General features: G+C 38.2%; 1 protein-coding gene across 1 annotated transcript in view; it reads right to left on the bottom strand.

The window, feature by feature from the left end:
* The window catches only part of LOC138674484 (dynein axonemal heavy chain 3-like), a 3,367,401-nt gene that overhangs the window by 1,471,489 nt on the left and 1,883,702 nt on the right, over nucleotides 1-12,210 (bottom strand). Inside the window, 1 exon segment of the mRNA XM_069762320.1 lies at nucleotides 75-91. Coding sequence (XP_069618421.1) covers nucleotides 75-91 — 17 coding nt within the window.

The following is a 12,210-nucleotide window of genomic DNA, read 5'->3' on the forward strand; positions in this document are numbered from 1 at the left end:
CGCGGCAGCGATGGCGGGCGGCAGTGGTGGCGGACAACCACGGCGGCAGACACCCCCTCATCCCAGCCTGTAACGGTAAGCGGTATATCCGCTTTGTAAGACGCACCCCCATTTCCCCCCCAAATTTGGGGGAAATAAAGTGCATCTTCCAAAGCGGAAAATACGGTACTTGTTTCCTCAAAGGAATGAAATATAAAACAGATCTGATGCATTTTTATTAAGTGATGTTCTCATGCATAAATATAATAAAGATCTGTGGTTTATGTATATGTTGGAGTTATTTATATGTATTTATTTGTATTTACACATATTGTCAAAGGGTATTGTTGTATTCTTACAATTTGTATTTGCAATACTATGCATAGATTTTATGGCTATAACATTTGTATAACACTCAGGTTGGGCAGGGTGTGTGTCTTTGTCCAATGGGTACTCAGGTGTGTGCTATATGGTTAATTGACATGTATTGTGATTGGTTGTAGCCTTTTGTTATGTGCCTTTATATATTGTGTTGTAATGTGTTTTTATTATGCTATGATTAAGGGCAGTATTGTCTGAAACGCGGCAGCTTCTTTATGATGCACTAATAAAGGACAATATTTTATTCTATTTTCATCTCCTCCATTTAATATTTGCATGAGCTGGACCTGTGAGCGATTTGCATTTTTACCTTGGAGTCAGCAGGCAGGAGCTTGGTGGTGATCGGTGCACTGCACATGTCTATTGAGAATTGGATTCTAATACGTCTGGTTGGGTGAGCTGATGAAATCCTAGTATTTGCACAGGACAGGAAAGCAAGGGAAGCTATGGTTTGATCTTACCACTGAACGACTCATTCCAATATGGTAGCCATTTTGAAATAGGAGGAATGATAATCCAATCTGAGCAGAGGGGGGCTGTGGGAGACAAATAGAGGGTACCAGGCAGGGAGACTAAAAATAAGAAATGTATAGTCACTTTTCAGTTCCAGGGTGAACTTTTGTTTTACATTTTCCATTAGAAGCAATATTTTGTAAATATGATCTCATTTATGGCAAATGATGAAGCATGTGATGATGTGATAATTTTATTTGCATGCTGTGGCAAGCATGGTCCTGACCATACATTAAAGATGTGTTCCCATTAAAAACTATTATAATAAGGGATGGTGAGCCCTGCATTTATAATGAGAACAGGGTTCATCAAGTTGCCTGGTTGATGGTGGACTTAGTGCTTTCCTTTTAAGGTATAATGAAGGCCTATTTACATCAATAGTGTAGAAATGAATAGATTAGTAGTAATTTATGTACATTACCATGCTATTCAATGAAGGAATTTTGAGATCCCTAGTCTGCAGAAAAATGACTAGCCCAGGGTTTGGACCCTAGCAAGCAGACATAAATTACTTATTCTGTGTATATGATACAGTGGGGGAATTAAGTATTTGATCCTTTGCTGATTTTGTAAGCTTGCCCACTGACAAAGACATGGACAGTCAATAATTTTATGGGTAGGTTAATTTTAATATTAAGAGATAGAATATCAAAAACAAAATCCAGAAAATCACATTATATACATTATATCAATTTATTTGCATTTTGCAGTGGGAAATAAGCATTTGATTCCCTACCAATCATTAAGAGTTCTGGCTCCTACAGACCAGTTAGATGCTCCTAATCAACTTGTTACATGTATTAAAAGCAGCTGTCATACATAATCACCTTTATAAAAGACTCCTGTCCACAGACTCAATCAGTCACACTCTAACCTCAAGAACATGGGCAAGACCAAAAGCTTTATAAGGATGTCAGGGACAAGATTATAGACCTGCACAAAGCTGTAATGGGCTACAAAACCATAAGTAAGACGCTGAGTGAGGAGACAACTGTTGGTGCAATAGTAAGAAAATGGAAGAAATACAAAATGACTGTCAAACAACATCGATCTGGGGCACCATGCAAACTCTCACCTCGTGGGGCATCCTTGATCCTGAGGAAGATGAGAGATCAGCCTAAAACTACACAGGGGGAACTTGTTTATGATTTCAAGGCAGCTGTGAAAACAGTCACCAATAAAACCATTGGTAACACATTATACTGTAAAGGTTTAAAATGCTGAAGAGCACGCAAGGTCCCCCTGCTAAAGAAAGCACATGTGCAGGCATGTATAAAGGTTGCAAATGAACATGTAGATGATTCTCTGAGTGAATGGGAGAAGGTGCTGTGGTCACATGAGAAAAAAATTGAGCTCTTTGGCATTAACTCAACTAGCCATGTTTGGAGAAAGAGAAATACTGCTTATGACCCAAAGAACACAGTCCCCACTGTCAAGCATGGAGGAGGAAACATTATGTTTTTTGGTGTTTCTCTGCTAAGGGCACAGAGCTACTTAACCCATCAAGGGAGAATGGATTGAGCCATGTACTGTAAAATCTTGCGTGACAACTTCCTTCCCTCCGCCAGGACATTAAAAATGGGTTGTGGCTGGGTCTTCCAACAAGACAATAACCCCAAACATACACGCAGGGTAACAAAGGAGTGGGTCCAAAAGAAGCACATTAAGGTCAGGGAGTGACCTAGCCAGTCTCCAGACCTTAATCCCATAGAAAAGTTGTGGAGGGAGTTAAAGCTCCGAGTTGCCAACTGACAGCCTCAAAATCTTAATGATTTAGAGATGATCTGCAAAGAGGAGTGGACCAAAATTTCTCCTGATATGTGTGCAAACCTCATCATCAACTACAAAAAAGGTCTGACTGCTGTGCTTGCCAACAAGGGTTTTGCCACCAAATATTAAGTCTTGTTTGTACGAGGGTTCAAATACTTATTTCTCACTGCAAAATGCAAATAAATTTATATAATTTATACAATGTGATTTTCTGGATTTTATTTTTGATATTCTATCTCTCAATGTTAAAATTAACCTACCCGTAAAATTATAGACTGTTCATGTCTTTGTCATTGGGCAAACTTACAAAATCAGCAAGGGATCAAATACTTATTTCTCTCACTGTAGCTGGTAGTGGCACATTCTAATTTATTTTCAAATATACAGGTACTTTTCAACATTTTTTTCCAGGAATAGTTCACCATTATTAATCAAACATGTGAAAAAGTAGACAAGGACTTAAAATACTCTGCAAGAGTGAATTTTTTTTCCACTAGGATAGAGTGCAAGTTCATCACAGCGTTTCTACCCTTAGAATATATCTATCTCTATTTCTTCCTCTGTGTATGCATACACCTTATTAGCATAAAAACTGTACTAAAAACTGAAAAATATGCAACAATTATTAATGGTGATCTACAGTATGAGAAAATTGACTCAATTTACCAGATACATGCCATTTCCCTAATAGCATCATTCAGGCAGGAGATGAAATTGGCTTGAGGGCAGATACTTTATTTGCCTACAGCTAGAGTTGTTGTCATTCTTTAGCAAACATGACATAAAAATGATCTCTTATTGGGGCCCAAAGTATAATCTAAAAAAAGACCTCATTTCTGAAGAGAAGTTTTGGAAACCAGGGGAAGAGGAACTGGAAATCGCCTTGGGCAAGACACTCAAATTGAGGTTACATTGACAGAACTAATTTTAAAGTTTAAACATCACTGTATGAGTTAACATAAATCTATCGGTGAAAATTCACTTTCTTGAGTAACTCATAAATTCTTATTACCCTAAACATGTTTATAGTTGCTTATGAGATACAGTGTCTGAAAGTCCAGCATAGACTTTATGATAAAAAGAGATAAAATAAGTGATAGATAGATAGATAGATAGATAGATAGATAGATAGATAGATAGATAGATAGATAGATAGATAGATAGATAGATAGATAAAAAAATAAGGCAACACCAGCAAAAAAAAAGGGGGTGGGGGGCAGGGGTGCAAAGCTTCCTAGGAATAACCCAATCCTCCAAAATACATACACAAATGAAGGCAGCAATCCCAAAATAGAAAATAAGAACAATTTAATATCCCATGGTGATGGCAATATTTCTGTCCAATTGGCTTGAGAAAGGTCCTCAATTAGACCGAAACATTGGCTATTACATTTTTCTTATTTTCTATTTTTGGAGTGCTGCCTTCATTTTTGGATAGATAGATAGATAGATAGATAGATAGATAGATAGATAGATAGATAGATAGATAGATAGATTGCAAATGTTGTTTACATAATATTATTTAATGAAACATATTGTGCTGATTTTCTCTGGGAAATCTAAATGTTTATTTCTATGAGCAGAAAAATACAAAGTAAATAAACGTAACCTTGCAATAACTAATTTTCATAAATTTACAGCGCTTGGTCCTGGGCTTATACCTTCAGCAGTTGTACAGCCCAAATGGGCTCTGTCAGTGACGTGTGACACAGAATGGGGGTGTTTTCTCCTGTAGCTTGGGCTTCAACGGATGCCCCAGTTACAGTGGAAAAAGGCACAATACAGAAATAAATTGTTACTTAGAAATCTTTCATGATCTCTTAAGGGACAAACCATGCAAATAGTATTTAGACTTTACATAGATATGAGAAAATTGATTCAATACAATTTAATTTTGATAAAATTTAAGCAATGTGCTGAACTCTACGACTTCTCATTTTCAATTCACTTCACACAAATACCCAAAAGTGGCCACTGCCATATTGCATTTTGTAAAAGATTGCATCGGTCAGAGAAGGCTCATATAACTTCTGGTGTGTTCAGGTGGTCTTCCCTATAATGCAGTATAGTGTATCATTAAAAAAAAAACAATTTTATTAGGCATGCGTTAAAATGGAGCAATAAACAAACAAACATTAATTCTACAACCGGTAAATAAGAATCCTGATATCACCAAGCGACACTATTACACCTTATATTGTTTTCCCATCTTAATATATCCACTTAACCGCAGAGGTTGGCACCCTAATATCAATGATAAAGAGCACCCCCGCTCATCGTGGGCTGTCCCTATGTAGCCTTATAATGCCCTAGGTTATTAAGGAATAATTAACCCCTTCACCCCAAAGCCTGTTTTCACCTAAGTGACAGGGCCAATTTTTACAATTCTGACCACTGTCACTTTATGAGGTCATAACTCTGAAACGCTTCAACGGATCCTGGTGATTCTGACACTGTTTTCTCGTGACATATTGTACTTCATGATAGTGGTAAAACTTCTTCGATACGACTTGCATTTATTTGTGAAAAAAACAAAAATTTGTCGGAAATTATGAAAATTTAGCAATTTTCAAACTCTTAGTTTTTATGCCCTTAAATTAGAGAGTTATATCACATAATATAGTTAATAAACAACATTTCCCACATGTCTGCTTTACATCAGCACAATTTTGGAAACATAATTTTTTTTTGTTAGGACGTTATAAGGGTTAAAAGTTGACCAGCGATTTCTCATTTTTGCAACAAAATTTACAAAACCATTTTTTTACGGACCACCTCACACTTGAAGTGACTTTGAGGGGTCTATATGACAGAAAATGCCCAAAAGTGACACCATTCTAAAAACTGCACCCCTCAAGGTACTCAAAACCACATTCAAAAAGTTTATTAACCCTTCAGGTGCTTCACAGGAATTTTTTGAATGTTTAAATAAATTGAACATTTAACTTTTTTTTCACAAAATTTTTACTTCAGGTCCAATTTGTTTCATTTTACCAAGGGTAACAGGAGAAATTGGACCACAAAAGACGTTGTACAATTTGTCCTGAGTACGCTGATACCCCATATGTGGGGGTAAACCACTGTTTGGGCACATGGCAGAGCTCGGAAGGGAAGGAGCGCCATTTGACTTTTCAATGCGAGATTTGCTGGAATTGAGATCGGAGCCCATGTCACGATTGGAGAGCCCCTGATGTGCCTAAACAGTGGAAACCCCCACAAGTGACACCATTTTGGAAAGTAGACCCCCTAAGGAGCTAATCTAGATGTGTGGTGAGCACTTTGAACCTCCAAGTGCTTCACAGAAGTTTATAATGTAGAGCCGTAAAAAAAAAATTATATTTAATTTTCACAAAAAATGATTTTTTGCCCCAAATTTTTTATTTTCCCAAGGGTAAAAGGATAAATTGGTCCCCAAAAGTTGTTTTGCAATTTGTCCTGAGTACGTCGATACTTCATATATAGGGATAAACCACTGTTTGAGCGCATGGCAGAGCTCGGAAGGGAAGGAGCGCCATTTGACTTTTCAATGCAAAATTGCCTGGAATTGAGATCGGACGCCATGTCACATTTGGAGAGCCCCTGAAGTGCCTTAACAGTGGAAACCCCCCACAAGTGACCCCATTTTGGAAAGAAGACCCCCTAAGGAACTTATCTAGATGTGTGGTGAGCACTTTTAACCCCCAATTGTTTCACTAAAGTTTAGAATGTAGCATTGTGAAAATTAAAAAATCATTTTTTCTTTCCACAAAATGATGTTTTAGCCCGCAATTTTTTTTTCTCCCAAGGGTAACAGGAGATAGTGGACCACAAATGTTATTGTCCAATTTGTCCTGAGTACGCTGATACCCCACATGTGGGGGGGAACCACCGTTTGAGTGCATGGCAGAGCTCGGAAGGGAAGGAGCACCGTTTGAAATGCAGACTTAGATGGAATGGACTGCAGGTGTCATGTTGCATTTGCAGAGCCCCTGATGTACCTAAACAGTAGAAACTACCCACAAGTGACCCCATATTGGAAACTAGACCCCCCAAGGAACTTATCTAGATGTGTTGTGAGAGCTTTGAACCAACAAGTGTTTCACTACAGTTTATAACGCAGAGCCGTGAAAATAAAAAATATATTTTTTTCCACGAAAATGATATTTTATCCCCTATGCTTTCATTTTCCCAAGGGTAACAGGACAAATTGGACCCCAAAAGTTGTTGTCCAACTTGTCCTGAGAACGCTGATACCCCATATGTTGGGGGGAACCACTGTTTGGGCACACAGGAAAACTCGGAAGGGAAGAATCCCTGTTTTACTTTTTCAAAGCAGAATTGGTTGGAATTGAGATCGGACGCCATGTCGCGTTTGGAGAGCCCCTGATGTGCCTAAACAGTGGAAACCCCCAATTATAACTGAAACCCTAACCCCAACCCTAACCCTAACCCTAGCCCTAGCCCTAACCCTAACCCTAACCCTAGCCCTAACCCTAGCCCTAACCCTAGCCCTAACCCTAATGGGAAAATGGAAATAAATACATTTTTTTACATTTTATTATTTTTCCCTAACTAAGGGGGTGATGAAGGGGGGTTTGATTTACTTTTATAGCGTTTTTTTGGCGGATTTTTATGATTGGCAGCTGTCACACACTAAAAGACGCTTTTTATTGCAAAAAATAGTTTTTGCATCACCACATTTTGAGAGCTATAATTTATCCATATTTTGGCCCACAGAGTCATATGATGTCTTGTTTTTTGTGGGACGAGTTGATGTTTTTATTGGTAACATTTTCGGGCAGATGACATTTTTTGATCGCTTTTTATTCCGATTTTTGGGAGGCGGAATGAACAAAAACCAGCAATTCCTGAATTTCTTTTAGGGGGGGCGTTTATACCGTTCCACGTGTGGTAAAATGGATAAAGCAGTTTTATTCTTCGGGTCAGTACGATTACAGCGATACCTCATTTATGTAATTTTTTTATGTTTTGGCGCTTTTACACAATAAAAACTATTTTATATAAAAAAATAATTGTTTTTGCATCGCATTATTCTGAGAGCTATAACTTTTTTATTTTTCTGCTGATGATGCTGTATGGCGGCTTTTTTTTTGCGGGACAAGATGACGTTTTCAGCGGTACCATGGTTATTTATATCCGTCGTTTTGATCGCGTGTTATTCTACTTTTTGTTCGCCTGTATGATAATAAAGCGTTGTTTTTTGCCTTGTTTTTTTTTTTTTTTTTTGCGGTGTTCACTGAAGGGGTTAACTAGTGTGATAGTTTTATAGAGCGGGTCGTTACGGACGCGGCGATACCAAATATGTGTACATTTATTGTTTTTTTTTTTTTTTACATAAATAAATGTATTTATTGGGAAATGTTTTTTTTTTTTTAATTTGGGGATTTTTTTAAATTTTTTTTTTACACATTCTATTTTTTTTTTTTACTTTCTAACATTGTCCCAGGGTGGGACATCTCTGTATTAGATCAGATCGTTGATCTGACACTGTGCATAGCACACTGTCAGATCAACGATCTGACAGGCAGCTTAGCTGGCTTTCCAGCGCCTGCTCTTAGCAGGCGCCGGCTAGCCAGGTCACTTCATGACCCGGAAGGAGTCCGGCGGCCATCTTGGATCCGGGGACTCCTTCCGGGTCACCGGAGCAACGCGATCTCATTGCGTTGCTCCGGTGGGAGAGCGCAGGGAGCCCCCGTCCCTGCGCGATCCCCCTCTATGCCGCTGTCACTACTGACAGCGGCATCAGAGGGGTTAAATGCCCGCGATCGGCGATAGCGCCGATCGTGGGCATTGCTGCGGGGTGTCAGCTGTCATATACAGCTGACACCCGCACCCGATCACCACGGCGCTCAGCGCGAGACCGCGGTGATCGGTGCGCCGTACTAGTACTGCTGCTGGCACTTATGCAGTGCCGGCAGCGCAGTACTAGTACGGCGGCTGGCGCGAAGGGGTTAAACCTCAGATAAGATGTATATGATTTAAACAAGATGGAAAGATATCGGATGAAAAAAGGATATTGTTAACTATTCTTCTATGAAATGAAGCAATAGTTCAAATAATTACATGTGGCCGCCCGTCCGTTCCTCAATACGTCATAGACGGTTAATGCTGTTCATTGCTATTGTTGTCAGGGAAATTAATTAATCATAGAATGTCAGTGCTTAAAAAAAGGGTTTTTTAGATACACTGCTTTGGATGACTTTGAGATATATGCTATATTTAGGGCTTCCCGATAAAGAATTGTAGCTATCAGATCACATGGTATAGTACAGTCAATCAGGAAGATCTACCATAACCTGTGTAAAAAGCAAGCTTACAGATGAAAGTGGATATAAAACTGCACTGCCGAGGTTCCAAAATACAATAGGAAACCAGCTGCGGTATGAATGCGGTTTTATTTGTCAAAGCTTTTCGAGGGAATCATACTTCTTCATCAGGACAGACCACAATGATCAGCCTGTATAAAAGCGGAGGCAGTGAATGCATCAGCATTTTTGTGGTGAATCTGTTTAGTGAGAGGACATTACAGCTCCCAGCGCTGCCATAAAGATAGGGAAAAAAAGCCATAAAATGCTGAAAAAGCTGTACAGATAGTGTATGACAGAACAGTAGTGAAGATTAGTGCATGAGGAAATGAGATCAATACAGATTTAATTGAAGAGAATGGCAGAGTTAGGAGAGTCGTTCTACTGGTTACCCTCCATTTACCCATAGCCATGTTTGTTGAGGTCACTTTGATATTAACAAGGCTGTATTTGACCTTAACGTATCATTCACACCTTTTCAAGGTAATTAGAGGCTTTGCAGTACTTTCATTTGTAGGAATGTTTTTCATTTAAATACTGCAAGGTTGACAAAGCCGCATTTCAAAAGATTCTCTCAAATCTGCGTATACAACATTTACAAAATATAAGAAAAAATAATTTAAAAAAACCTCCGTCAAGCAAAAAAGTACCCAAAAATATAATTTTTTTTAATATAAAATAAATGTTATTACATCCATATAAAAACTGTACACATACTGCATGTGCAAGACTGTAACACACTGGATCATTCTCTCTGTTGATTATTTGATAGGAAGTGTGAACAGTGAAAAATATAAAGAAAGGAATAAAAACCAAATTAATTTTTCTCCCATATTTCCATTAAAAAAATCTTGGATAAATTACACGATAATTTGTATGTACCCCCAAACAGTGGTATGTTACCCAGTTCCTGGCTAATGCTGTATTTTACTGGGCCATAAAAAAAAAGAAGTACATTTTTTAGTTATATAAAAAGTATAGAGAATTCAGGCCATGACATTTATTAATTCAACATCCTGGTGAACCAAGGGCAAGAACAAATCATATGAAAAGCCAAAGGTACTGTTTTTTCAGTTGAAAAATAATAAGCAACCTACGTTTTAGTTCCTGTGGCTATCTTTTCGAAGAAATTGGCAATGAGAAGAGTCTAAAGTGAGTTTGAAGGTTAATACAAAGTCAGGGAGTATAATACAATCTATAGCTCTAAAAAATACAAGTCAGGCAGTTTTAAGTACGAAATATATGAAACCTTGAGACACAAATTTGCCCTTCACGCAACCAAGATGTTTTATCCTATGCTTTAAGCCTTCAAAAGTGTTTTTTCGCCTCTTATCATTTTGCTGTAAAATGACATTGCTGAATCCTGCACCTTATAAAAACTAACATTCATTCTTCCAAGGGAGGGAAATTCAGTTTTTCCTCATAAGCTCAATGCATAGCTGATTAAATTAGCATGATAAGTTCTATTGCATAGTCGAACAAAGGTTATCAGTTTTCTCGGCTACATGATTGCCGTTTAAATACACCATTTCACGTAAAAGAAAAGGTTCTATCGGATTCCTTCTTTTTCATGTCACTGAAATCTTTTAAAATTCATTCAGTAAAAATTCACCACTTTTTTTTGTTTTAATAGGTGTTCTTTACATTAATACATTATGAATAGTGAAATTGGATGGATATGAAACCTACAAAGCTTCAATTAGTCTTTTCTCCATCTGTCCCTTATTATCTATGGATGTAACACACGTATCAATGAACGCATTTGATGAAACGGTTACACAATGGCAGTGGAGCTCACCTTTTTTCATTCAATTGCTCAAAATACACGTCATTTTATTCTTGCTAACCCTTTTTGCAGCTTACAGATTAAATTTCAACGATACGTGCTCTTTTTCATGAAACAACTATGACACTATTACTCTAGACAAAAAGAAAAGGTATTTTCATATTTTAAGGACTTAGAATACTGAGCATAAGATTCATTCTTTGCAAAATGAAAGATTTCCTATCTTCACAACCATGCTTTTATGCTGTATACTTTGCCAAAGTACAGAGGTCATGGCAACTTCTACTAGGATTTTATTGCAACGTGAACTCATTACAAGGAAAGTTATAACATTATGAACTGGTTTCTGGACTTTTATTTCACTTTAGAATATACAGATGTGCCTACTTTTAACTTTTCTTGATTTGCAGTAGGCCCTATTAAAGGGAAACTTGCCCCAATGCCAAACATGCCTCACAATGTGCATCTCTAACATGTATAAAATACTAAATGCCCCTGTATATAAGTAAAAAAAACTTTCATTTTTTCATACCTTCAATATAAAGATGAGCAGGTCACTTTGCATGACTCCAGTTTGTGGTCTAGGTCAATAGTCTATGGCTGTGGACAGGGACTGTACAAATTTCCTTACCCTCTGAAACCTCAGGCTCTGCTTATGATTAGCTGGGCTGCCAAACGTCAAGTTTGTGGCCTGTAGCACAAAATTATATGCCGGAAGCAATCATCTCTATTTCTATGTAAATCCCTGGCTTGTGTGTGACAATGCATATCGGTTTGGTCATGCGCCTCTTGCCAGTAGTTCTAAACCTTTCACAGTTTAAATGATGGAATAAAATGTCTAGGGTCAACATGAATGCCTTGAAAGCTGGTCATCAACAAAAAGCCATGGGATTCCCTCGGCGGGGGCAGTGAAACCAGGGCAGTCCAGCCTATCCTTCAATCCATGATGGAGATGACTTATGACAGGAGCAGAGTCATAGTACTGATATCCAGTGCCACCCACATGACCGGAAGCAAGGGACATACATAGAAGGTAGGTAAGAAAAAACTATAACAATTAAAATTATTTTTTTTACTTATTTATTGGGGGTGTTAGCTTTATAGATACATGTTAGGAATGCACATTCCATGATCTGTACAGTATTGGGGCAAATGATATTACAGCTTCTCTTTAACATCATGTTTATTGTGTGCATGAACATTTATATTGAGAAAGGCTCTTTACATATAGTACAAGGGAGCAGTTTTGAAAAAGAGCAGGATGGGGAACTTGGTATGGAAAGAGGGCAGCATGGAGAACTCAGAATGGAGGAGGGGCAGCATGGTAAGCTTAGTATGGAGAGGGGCTAGCATGGGATCTTAGTTTGGTAAGCGTGGAGTGTGGGCGTCTCAGCATTAATGAGAAAGGGTAGCATTGCAGAATCAGTATGGAGAAGGTGCAGTATGGAGGGCTACTATGGAAGCAGGGCCATGTGG

The sequence above is a fragment of the Ranitomeya imitator genome, chromosome 4 (genome assembly GCF_032444005.1).
Source record: "Ranitomeya imitator isolate aRanImi1 chromosome 4, aRanImi1.pri, whole genome shotgun sequence".
NCBI lineage: Eukaryota > Metazoa > Chordata > Amphibia > Anura > Dendrobatidae > Ranitomeya > Ranitomeya imitator.